This window comes from Octopus sinensis, linkage group LG2 (genome assembly GCF_006345805.1).
Source record: "Octopus sinensis linkage group LG2, ASM634580v1, whole genome shotgun sequence".
NCBI lineage: Eukaryota > Metazoa > Mollusca > Cephalopoda > Octopoda > Octopodidae > Octopus > Octopus sinensis.
The window spans coordinates 92471552-92485018 of NC_042998.1; the positions used below are offsets into that span (position 1 = coordinate 92471552).

The 13467-nt window shown below is 33.1% G+C and overlaps 1 protein-coding gene across 6 annotated transcripts in view; it reads right to left on the bottom strand.

Moving 5' to 3' along the window:
* LOC115223791 (ankyrin repeat and IBR domain-containing protein 1) overlaps window positions 1-13467 on the bottom strand; it is a 312949-nt gene that overhangs the window by 152052 nt on the left and 147430 nt on the right. For all 6 annotated transcript variants that reach the window (XM_036515478.1, XM_036515472.1, XM_029794458.2 and 3 more), the window contains one exon: window positions 12019-12226. In XM_036515478.1, coding sequence (XP_036371371.1) covers window positions 12019-12226 — 208 coding nt within the window. The remainder of the gene's footprint in view (window positions 1-12018; window positions 12227-13467) is intronic.

The window sequence follows — 13467 nt, forward strand, 5'->3', positions numbered from 1 at the left end:
GAAAACAGAAAAGAAAAAGCAATACAATCATATAATTATTTCTTTTTGATACTTTAGGTGTGTGTGTTTATAGGTAGTGATTTGGCCAAGTCGATGGCGCATCAGATAAAATGCCTGGTGGTAATTGTTCTATCTGTTTGGGCTCTTGGTTTAAAATTTTGTTCAAAACTTCGCCTTTCATCCTTTCAGGATAAAATACCAGTCCTGTACTGGTACCAATTCTTCTCTCCCACTCTCTTTCTTTCTTTCTCTGTCTGTCTGTTTCTCCTTTTTCTAAAAGAAACTGGGTGTGGTGGTCAAACCTGCAGAGGACATGGGTCAGCCAGATTTTAAAATAGCCCAAAACAGCATCTTATGGAATTGAGGACTCAAAAGAAAGAATATATATATCATTGGCTCCTACACGCATTTTTTCTCTCCTTGTTTTTTCTGTGTATCTTTCTGTCGAAGAGCGTAGGCTCGAAACGTAAAAGACTTTTTCTATTTCTATTCCTGAGCGCTATACTAATACATTTGTTTGTTTGTACTCCACCTGCCTTCGTCTTTTGTTTATTTTCGTAAACTTTCCCGTTATATATATGTATATATATATATATATACACACACACACTTGGAAATGGATGCATGGCATTCAATTAAATAATAATAATAAATGATATATATATGTGTGTGTGTGTGCATATATACGTACAGGACGTCACCAACTGTGTAAACAACATGAAATATGTAGACAAACAAGTTAAATAAGTAAACAAGAGAAAAAATAAAACCCTTGTTGTTTACGTATTTAACTTGTTTGTCTATGTATTTCATGTTGTTTAAACAGCTGGTGACGTCCCATATATATATATATATATATATATATATATATATATATATATATTATATATATATATATATCTTTATCTTTTATTTTGTTTCAGACATTGGCCTGCAGCCCTGCTGGGACATCACCTTGAAGGTTTTAATTGATCAGATTAACCCTAATACCTAATTATTTTTTCAAGTTTGATACTTATTCTACCGGTCTCTTGCTAAACTGCTAAGTTACAGATACATAAACAGACACAAATTGTCAAGTGGTGGTGGTAGGGAACAAACATAGCATATGCATGAAGAGAGAGAGAGAGAGAGAGAGAGAGACAGAGAGAGACACACACACACACACACACACAGATATATACATATACATATGATGAACTTCTACACAGTTTCTGTCAACCAAATCCACTCACAAGGCATTGGTTGCCCTTGGACTATAGTAGAAAACACTTCTCCAAAGTGCTATGCATTGGGACTGAACCAAAATCACATGGTTTCAGAGTGAGATTCAGAACATAATACAACACTTTCAATATTTTCAATACTGTTTTTTGTGTTTTTTAGAACATCATCTCTAATTGTCTTTCAGTTATGTTCAAAAATTCATTTAATGGCTGATTAATGGAATAGTAAAAGATAAGACTAAATAACTGAACAGATCATTTTTTAACTCTGTTTCTAGCTAAATCAAAAATTATAATTTTAGCCATTTCATGGTTGATGTCAAAGCTTTGTTATCATAATAAAACTGCAAATCATAATATAGATAAGTATCGCAACACAAAGGAGATAAATGAAATTTTGTGTTCACATAAAATCTTATTTCTTACAATAAATAAAAATATTAATATGAATAAACAAAATATATTAATTGATAACTTATTTTAATACAACTGCCAATTGATCAGTCCAACCATTATTATCTAAGTGCATAAATGTAAAATTACATGTAATTCATCACAATATGATTTCTTGGTTAGCATCTCATTTATTATACGTAAGCTATACACAGAACTGAATGGAAAGGTTATTATCATTATTACATAAATTTCTCTAAATCATATCATTCATAAATTAGTGTAAAATTGTAAAGAACATTGCTTGGAAAATTTAATGAAACAGTTTTTTCACAGAAGCAGGACCTTTATGCTAGATACATAGATGCACAAGAGTCGTTAGCAGTCGAAGCACCCATAAAAGGATTCCCTGGATGTAGTAGATAATTTCTATTACCTAGGTAATGTAATTAGTGCTTGAGGTGGCTAAATTAAAAGCATTGCTTCTAATTTAAGAAAGGGGCAGAAGTTCGGGGAGATGTGACCTTTGTTGGCAACAATGAGTTTCTATCTGTTCACAAAGTAGACAGCCTGAAGCATGTATGAGAGTTATGAGACTGCAAGAAAGATCTGCATTATTACTGAAATAAATGAGGTGAGCATAAACTGCTGCACATGAAATGTTAACTTGTAATAAAAGGAAGAGCACAAGGGAAATGAGATAACAGCTGAGTATTAAAGGTATTAGCAAAAGTGTGTAGGAGAGACAGCTGCTCTAGTTTAGACATGTGTAGATGGACAGTTAGTGTGAACTGAAAACATGCTGTCAGTGCTGATAACAGTAGAAGATGAAGAGTAGAGATGGTGTGGGAAATGGCAAGGTCACATCTCTTGATACTGAACCTCAAAGAAGAGGTGGAATAGTATTTTCAGCTATTTAATCTTCTTGTTTTCAATTCTTGAGAGTAACCATGAGGTTAAATTCTAAACCTGGCTAATTACGAAAGACCAGATGGAATTACAATATGTGCCATTATCTATCCAGTTAATGGTAGCATAGAAAAGTGAGTGCTAAAAATGTGAACATTACTATTAAAAAGTGATATTTTGTTATTCTTGAAAAAAGGAAAAAAAAAAAAAATTCAGAGACACCCAATGAAATATTTCAAATTTGGAATACCAGTGTATGTACTTCTCATCTGGAAAGACAAGTAGATAACCAGTACCAGACTCATAGGTATATGACTCGGCATTCATCATATGACTAACACATAATTCCTAATCCCTTATCATTGATCTATACAGAACACTGCCTGGAAGAAGATATCTGCCATCATGAAATGGAAGGTATTTACCCATCACCACTGTCTTCCAGAAGACAATCAAAAATGTAACGGATGTCTTTGTGTGTGTGGCCTGCAAGCTTTCTAACCTCTCAACATTCATTCTTTTCTGAAACCTCTTATCAAACAGAGTTTCATAAGTAGCACTTTTACTCTTTGATAAAGCCACTACATTTACTTCCCATTTTATTTCCAATTATGTACTGCATACACACAAATAAACAAGTCTTAATGGTGTTCTTTCTATTACCATCAAACAGTAAATCCACAAGCTAGCAACTACGTTCCCCAAATGTGCCATCTTTTTCCTCTATAGGGATTTACTCAACATTAAAGAAACATCCAAGTCTATCCTGTTACTGAGAAAAGCAATTTCTTTGACTGGCCAACTATTAACCTCACTTCCATAGTTACAAATGCGACTGGAATAAGTTAGAAGCTTCCACCTTGTTTACCAATCCCGATATCGTTACCTTCTTAGTGACCCACTAGTACAGTTACTATTAAAACAAATTCTTGAGGTTGTTGCCCTTGATCTCATGAAAGAAATATTGTGAAAGAAGTCAAATAATTCTGGTACAAGAACCCTTATATTTCAACCAATAGGATCCACACATTTTTCACTTCTTGAACTATAAGTTTCCTGTAAAACTGTTCTACTGCAGCACATACACTCACCTCAATTGTACCTTGATTCTTGTTTGGTTTTCCTGTGCATTTTCTGTACATTAACGACCTTTCAACTTTTAATTTTAACACCACAAATTTCTATGCCAATTACATGTTCTTCCTTATCCAGCTCACACTCAGATTATGTTGTTGTACAAAACTTGGCTGTAACTCACTTTACTAACCATTGCAAGTAATCAGAACAAGTGAAAATAGAAAGGATTTGGTCTGTTTCTGTATGATTTAATTGATATTATCATCCACATTATAATTTGTTTCCAGTACAACCACATACATGGAAAGTGGCATATATTCTTTAACTAAGACAAATCAAACATACACCCTTCTCCTACTGCAACTATAATTTTCTTTCATTTTAATCAGTGCAAAAGCTTTTATAGCTGTCAGTAGTTACTGAGTCAGTAATCAGCAATACTTTGTAGAATGTAGCACCACATTCAATACCTATGATAAATTCACTCTTGTTATCCATGTGCTGAACAATTTCATTCCCACATTCCACTCCTTTCCCTCAGTCAAGATTAGACAAATGCTTCATTAATGTACTATGGTCCAAACTTATCTCCTGGCATACTTTAATTGCTTAACTCTTATGGATATTCAACATAGTTGCTTGATATTCTGATACGATGGTTAACTCACCTATATGTAAATTCCAATTAAATCAAACATTCCAAATTTAAACCAATGAAAGAGCATTTATGAAACCACCAGACCTACTAAAATTAACAACAAAATCTCCCTTAAATCGCATAATATCAACTTCAAAAAGGAAGGACAGATTGAATAAATGTAGTTCTAGATATACTACATCTAAATTACAGTTGGGAGACTTTTGATCAAAGGCCTGCTTGATAAAGGCTAACCAAGAGTTAAATTTATGTTTCAATGAAAATCAACATGTAAAGGTTATATAGCTGTGCTACAAAAATGACTGACTTTCAAGGAATATATGTATATGACACTGTAATCTCATCACGGAATATATAGTATTAAGACAGAAAGTATTAGGAATCTGGGTTTGTAAAATATACTAAAATTCACACTGAATACTTCTCACATGTTACATGAAATGCTCCCAAGTTATACACAAGTATACACAAGCTCATGGTTTGATGTTCAGTTCCTTTGCACGGCACCTTGGGCAAGTGTCTTCTACTTAAACCTTGGACTGACCAGAGCCTTGTGAGTGGAGCTGGAAGATGGAAATTGAAAGAAGCCTGTTGTATATATATGTATACGTATCTAGTGTGTGTCTTTGTGTCAGTGTTTGTTCCCCTTTACCGTTTGACAACTGGTGTTGGTGTGCTTGCATCCCCACAACTTTGCAGTTCAGCAAAAGTGGCTGATAGAATAACTACCAGGCTTTAAAAAGAAACAAACATAAGTACCAGGGTTGATTTGTTCAATTAAGATTCTTGAAAGCAGTACCCCAGCATGCCTGATGACTTAAACATGTAAAAGATAAAACTTACTTGTCTCAAGAAATGGCGTGGAGGCATTAAACATTTATGACATTCTCTGGACAAAACCCTTCTAGGGAAGCCAGAAAACCATAAAATTGAAAGCTGTTATAAAAGATTGCACAGGAGAGTTAGATTTGTGAGGATATATTGGTGGCCACAAGAACTGAAAGCCACAGGGACTTATGTTCTACAGAGATTGAAAGCCAAAGATGTACCATGCACTGCAAAAATTTTCAGAAGCCAACTTCATTTGCATTATTTAATGCGCAATTTGGAAGATATTGCTTATCTTTCATTCGTTTCAGTCATTGGACTGTGGTCATGCTAGCACTGCCTTAACAAATTTAGTCAAACAAATTGGCCCCAATAGTTATTTATTTGTTAAGCCTGATATTTATTCTATTGGTTTCTTTTATTAAACTGCTAAGTTATCAGAGTGTAAACAACACCAGTTATCTCAAGCAGTGGTGAGAGCAGACAAACAAACATATACATACACATATAACTATATATATATATATATATATATATATATATATATATATATATATATATACATATATATATATATACACACATATATATATATATGTATAGGCATGTTGCTGAAAACAGGAAAAACAGAACTCAAAATATGAGTATATGTATATTTTTATTAATATTTAGCAGACATAACAGAGTGGCTCAAGGGCTTATCAAATCAAAGTTTGATAAGTACCAATGCACAAAACTCTCAGACCTTGAGACACTGTTGCATCTGCTAAATATTTATATATGTATATATATATATATATATATATATATATATATATATATATAATATCCTGGTGTTGTATATATAATTTAATGAGGCAGCAGGAAAAGAAAGTATTTACACAATGCAATACAATTAATACAATTACTGTTGGGTTGGCAAGAAAGTAATTTGGTTTATCACAAATAGATAGTCAGTTTTTTAATAACTTTTGTCAATGTCATGATTTTTTCCTTTTGACATTTGATAGCCATTACTTTTTGCTTACTTTAAAAGCAAATTGCACGTAATTTTGTTTACAGCTGTTAGTTAAGTGTCAATTTTAACATGGAATGCAAAAGAGAACATTTTTGCCATATTTTGCTGTTTTGTTTCTGTAAAGGCAAGAAAGCTGCTGGCGTTCACAAAGAGGTATGTAAAATTTATGGTGTCAATTGCTTAAGAGAATGCACATGTCAAAAATAGTTTAAAGAAATTCTGTTCTGGAAATTTTTCACTCAAAGATGACCAACGCTTTGGTTAAGGTACTGAAGTTGATGATGACCAAATCAAAACCATAATTGAATCTGATTGTCATATAACTGTATGAGAGATTGGAAAGAGGTTAAATGTATCACACACAGCAATTAAAAATCACTTAAAATGTCTTGGACTTGTTAAGAAGCTTGGTATTTAGGTTCCACATAAATTGAAAGAGATTCACTTCACACAACAAATCAATATTTGCAATATGCATCTTAAACGCAATGAAATCAACCCTTTTTTTTTTAAATGGATAATCACTGGTGATGAAAAATGGATTGTCTACAATAACATCAGTCGAAAACAATCATGGTCCAAGTGTATTGAACAAGCACAAACCATGCTGAAAGTTGAATTGCATCAAAAAAGTTCTTGCTGTCAATTTGGTGAGATTACAAAGGTGTTGTGTATTTTGAGCTGCTTCCATGGGATCAAATGATCAATTCAGATGTTTACTGTCAACAACTAATGAAACTAGAGGCAGCAATCAAAGCAAAACGGCCATAATTGGTAAATGATAAAGGAATCATGTTCTACCATGACAATGCTAAACCACACGCCTTTGCTAATTCATGAAATATTATTGGAGCTTGGTCGGGAAGTGATGTCACATCCACCATATATCCCTGACCTTGCACCATCAGATTACCATTTATTTCAAGTTTGCAAAATTCGTATAACTCTCAATAATAATGATGACCGGAAATTGCATTTCCTTAAGTTTTGGGCTGATAAGGACCAGAAGTTCTATGAGCACAGAATCATGTAGTTGCCAGAAAGATGACGAAAGATCTTCAAACAATATGGAAAATATACAACTGATTAAAGTTCATTCTTTATATGAAAAAAAAAAGACTTATTTCACACTAAAAAACCAAAATTACTTTATTGCCATCTCAATATTACACGAGACTCAATGCTCTCAATCAATGGCTCACAGTGAACTGTTTACCCCATTGTTCACAGTTCTTTATTTTTTAGCAATGTGTCAGTCCACTTTTAGTCACTTGGGGGTGATGGACGGAATCCTTCCAAAACAATATATATACACAACAGGCTTCCACTCAGTTTCTGTCTGCCAAATTCACTCATAAGTAATTAGTCAGCCAGAGCTATAGTGAAAAACATTTGCCCAAGCTGCCCCGCAGTCAGACTGTAACTGAAACTACATGGTTGCAAAGCAAGCTTTTAACTACACAGCCATGTCTGACCATAAGTATTTTAGGAGTTTTCTGTTTTGGACAAAATTTCTATTCTTTGTACAAGATAAAAAAGTTTAAATTTCAAGAAATTATTATTTCTCAGTTGATCTTATAACCTCAGAATATTTTAAGAACAGAAATGCTGTTAATGAAATGAAAATATACAAAAATATCAACAAAAATAAATAAATGTTTAAAATTCTAACCTTATCCAAAAAATGATGTCTTTTATATTTCTAACTAGAAACCAATACACCTGTCAAAGATTCTGACAGCTCAACTGAAACACTTTATCAATATATTGGTAAAACATGGAGATTCTTAATTTCATGTGTTATTGAGAGGTAAGTTTGAGATTTTGGACAAAGTCCTTCTTCATAGAGTATGAGAAATTTTTCCTTATCTTAGTCTGTGAAAGCATGGACACTGATGAATGACAGGAAACAGCAGAGAACTTATAGCTATGCATGAGTGGAATTGGAGTGGTCAGAGAAAGAAAAGAGATTGAAGTGACAAAGGAAAAGAATCTAGGAGATGGGGTGAGGCTGGAAGCAGAGAGAAATAAGAGAGGGAAGGAAGAGGAGAGTTAGGACAAGGTGGAGGAGAAATATTGGTAGTTTAAGGCAAGGATGTGTTTGTTTTTACTATTCTTTAGGTCAGGTCATCAAGGATCATGTCAAGAAGTTTATCAATAGCATTTTTTTCATATAGATGTTTGTACTCACAAACATGTATGTGTAGTTGAGATCAGATAGATGGCTAGACAGTTTTCTACACATACACACAAACAAAAGTAGCTGAAACACAGTGACATACATATATTAAAAGGGGTTACACATGCACATTAAACTTGGAAGCTGGGCTTCCAGCTTGCATTTTCTTACATACATGCATGCATGCACACATAAGGTGCATGATATCACAGTATAAAATGTGTGTTTGTATGACACATGCATGCATGCTATGTGCAAGCTATACATGCCCAAGCATACAAATAAGGGAAGTGTATCCAGATATAGAAGATCAATAAAAGCAATAAAACAAAAATCATCATCACCATCATTTAACAAGCAGTACTCAATCTGAAGAAAATTCTAACTGGGCCCCACCTTCAAGGTCATGTGCTGTTTATCATGATATGCGATCACCATGTCATGCACATATGGTTGTGATGCATGTGTCTGGTGTACACTTATCAGACGGGTAGTCATGATTGGGTTTCATATATTTTACCCCAGTGTCACTTTGATGGCATGCACTGCTTTCTCAATCAATAATAATAATAAAAATGGTTTCAAAGTTTGGCACAAGGCCAGCATTTTGGGAGAAAGCATATGTTGATTAGATCAACCCCAGTGCTCAACTGGTACTTATTTCATTAACCCTGAAAGGATAAAAATGCATTTGTCCACCATGCTAATGATTCTGCCAGCTCACAACCGTAACAATAATAATAATAATAATAATAATAATAATAATAATAATAATAATGGTTTCAAATTTTAGCACAAGGCCAGTAAGTTTGGCAGTAGGGACAAGTTTACATCAACCCCAATATTCAATTGGTAGTTTATTTTATTGACTCTGAAAGTGCGAAAGGCAAAGTTGATCTCAGCGGAATTTGAACTCAGAATGCAAAGATGTACAAACCACCACTAAGCATTTAGCTTACCGTACTAATCATTCTGCTAGCTTGCTATAATAATAATAATAATAATAATAAACATGTATCTTGTTCAAGAATTAACAATATATATATATATATTGCTTGTCCATAGCAAGAAAACACACACACACACACATTTCCAATTCTAATGAATAGAAAATTCCAAGCTAAAGGGATGCCCATGCAACAAATACTGTTTAAGAATTTTTTTTTTTGTTTCAGATACCTGAAAGCTAATAAAACTGCCAAAAAACTTAGGTTTCTTTCCAATAATAAAAATAATGGCTGAGTCCCCTGAAGGTAAATTTCATATAATTGTGGAATAATGTAACGTAGAAAAACAAAGTGAAAATAAAGGATACTGCATGATTTGCAAATCATTACTTTGTCACTAATCTTTATCTTCAGGCTAAACTTTTAAATTAGCTTAAAAACAGTTCTTCTGTTCCAATAACTTTATCTTCTCCAAACAAGCCAGATGGTTTACTGATCACAATGAAAATACATTGTTACATGCCTTTTATTTACATGTTAACCCCACTGCTATGCAAGTCATATCTCTAATCTCACACATGAAATAAAATACTATCCTTCCTTTATAGAATAAAAAACATTCTGGAACAATCTCTTCACCAATGTACTTACATTTTTTACTTATCTCCCTATCTTAAAATCCTGGGTGAGACATTACACTGCATCTAGTGGTGAGGTTCCAGTTAAGGAATTCAGGTGTTTTGGAAGAGTATGGAATTACTCCTTAGTCACTATTACTACAAAGTCTGGGATTGGTGGCACCTGGCAAGAGTCCCAGTTATGGGTCAAATAGCAGAAGATGACCTTGTAGCTAAGGTAAACATGACATAGAAGAGGACAGGAGGGCTGGTCTCCAAGCATGCATCACATGTCCAACAGAGTGTAGATGTGCCCTGCCTACCTACGGGTTAAACAGACCTTGTATTTTAAGAGTAAGCTTGCAAGAGCAAGGCACTAGCAGAGTAAACTGCAATACAACAGCAAAAGGCAATGAAAAGTTCTGCTGCATCTTTTCCAAGAAAAATGAAGAATATTCAGATTTTGGCATGAACTTCTATGTTCACTGATGTCTGATAACATGGCAAATGAAGAGTGATATTTTAAAAACAACATTACTTGTTCAAGCATAAAGATCACTTAGCCAACCAATCCAAAAAGGTCACACAGGATGAGGTAGCACTACTTCTTTTCAAGAATGTGACTTAAATTAACCCTTTAGCATTCAGATTACTCTTTCAAATGTAATGCCAACCTATTCATATTGCTTTGAATCATTCCTGCATTATCTCATAGATTTGAGATTTCAATGATGTAATTGTTTATTTTTAAACAGGCATTGTAGGACATGTGTGAGATCAGATCTAGCAGGTTTGAAACTAAAGCAGGTAGAATATTTGGGCTGGTTCAGATGTGAAAGAGTTAAAGTATAAGAAAATCATATAACTGAAACATTTTGTTCAGAACAAAATTTATGACATGGAAAAAAATTCATATGTTTAAAAAAAGCAATATGATTATTAGTTCTTGAGTTATCATTTTAAACTTTTCCTCCATGCCTGCAGCTCAATTTGATGTTAAATCATAGAAGTTACATATCATTAAGTAACTATTAAACAGATATAGTTTATAAATTATTAATACTAAATTCAAATATATTGAATTTCTTAAACGATGAATTCAATATTACATTAACAAAAACAGACAGACCTGAAGCTGACCTTGAGTAGAGAGGATATGTCATTGATAAGGTTGCGAATGGCAACAAAAATGATTCTGGCAAACCTAAGCGATTTATTGACTGAATGAACAAATAATCAAATAATTGATTAGTTAATTGATTAAATGGTTAACTGTGTGGTAAGAAGCTTGCTTCAGAACTTCATGGTTCCTAGTTTAGTCTTACAGCATGGCACCTTGGGTAAGTGTCTTCTACTCTTGCCTCAGGTCAACCCAAACCTTATGAGTAGATTTGGTAGATGGAAACTGAAAGAAGCCCATCATACATATACATATATATATATATATACTTTGGATAAAAAAAGAGAGAGGTGTGTGTGTGTGTGTGACCCACCACCGTTTGACAACTATTGTTGGTGTGATTATATCCTTGTACCATAGCAGTTCAGGAAAAGACCAATAGAATTGAAAAAAAACAAAACAATAAACTAATACTATGGTCAATGCATTCAGCAAAAAATTCTTCAAGATAGTGCCCCAGCATCGTTGCAGTCTAATGACTGAAACAAGCAAAAGATAAAAAATAAAAGATAATTGACTTGTAATAGTTTCTTCTGCTATAGGTATTAGGCCTGAAATTTGGGGGACAGTCCAGTACATCAGCCCTAGTACTCAACTGGTACTTATTTTATCAACCCTGAAAGGATGAAAAGCAAAGTTAAACCTCAGCAGAATTAAGATGGACAAGCATCTTATATAGCATGCTAATAATTCTGCCAGCTTACCTCCTTAAAAAAAAAGAAGTGAAATAAAACCAGTGCATGTGTTTATCATTGGCATGATCCTTCTGAGATACAATAAAACATTTTCATGTTTCAAATTAATATAATTCTAATTTTAAATATCTTGTTTAATTTGAAATTTAAGCTATTAACCTAAAGGTCCAAGTTTATTTCAGTTCAGATAATTAAAGTTGCTTTTCTTCTTCAGAATTAAAATTCCACAAATCACTGAAAAAATAACCAATACAAATATCAAGAAAAACAAAAATGAAAAGAAAGACATACTTCATCTTGGGCTGCTAGATCCACTTTTTCTGTTTGACCATCCTTGAGAGTAGCACCCCTCCACTGAAGGATAAGGTTCAAACAATCACACCGTCTTTGGCGTACTGTATAGTACTGACTGTTTCTTTCTTGACACACATAATGAAGAGCTGTTTCTTTTCGAGAATTCGTCTTATTGGGGTTCCCGTGATGATTATGAAGAAATATCCTAGAAAAGAAATTACATTTATTTCAATGTTAAATATCAACAATATCTGAAATAAACAAAACAACTATAAATTTTTAGTTTTTCCATTTGGTTTGTAACACTCTTCATGTCAACTTGTTTGATGAATCATATTTTGTTGTATCTTGGGAGGGTCATTGTGCTAATAATAAACACACACATTGGTCCTTTCATTTCTTTATTTTTATCAATTAGTTAACCATTTAACCAATTAATTAGTCATTTGCTAGATTAATCATTCAGTTGATCAATCATCTAGGTATGTTAAATTCCTTTCGTTGTCATTAACAACCTCATCAATGACATGCCCTCTCTACTCCACATTTGCTTCATACATGAAGCTGATTGCTTGATTGACCAAACAATTAATCAAACAATCAATAGTTATTAGGTCAAACAGTTGACCAATTAATTAATAAAGAAGTGAAAAAGAACCAAAGTATGTGTTTGTTATTGGTACAATGACCTGTCTGAGATACAACCAACTATAAATTTTATATGATAGCATAGTTACTGATGAAAGAACTATATTTTTGCATTCAGATACAGAATATATATTTCCAAACCACAGTGGGACAGAGCTTGGAGATAGTGCTGAGCTCTCATTTCATGATGTGAAGTTGATGAGAGATAAAATTTCCCAAGGCAGCCTATTACATTTAACATTCTAATTTGACCTGCACCTTTTCTTGACAACTACATAAACTGAGACACATGAAATAAACTGTTATGTTCAAGAACACAACACTATGTGCATCATGTCAGTAATGTATCTCTTTCATTTGAACACCACAAATTCAGTTTGTACAAATGTGGTTCATATATTCTATGATGTATTATATAATATATTACATAAGTTATAAATGAGTTTGGGTTTTCAAGCATAATATACACAATGTATATTATATTATATTAGATTGATAGATAGTTAGATAAACTGATAGATAAATAGATGGATGGATGGACACATGGCTGAATGGACACAGACAGATATAGATAATAAATGAAAATGAATCTAAATACTGTCCAATATCTCTATTCATATTCATTAATTATTATATTTTATAACATGATAAATGTGCAGCACATTGTTGTTACAATGGATTTACAGAGTGCTAAGTATCATAAACTAACTAGTTAATATTACATTGTTTGTTTTATTGAATGGTTGGTAGTAAGTATCACTGGTATTTTTCCCCAAGTACCCTGTTAGCCAAATGCAC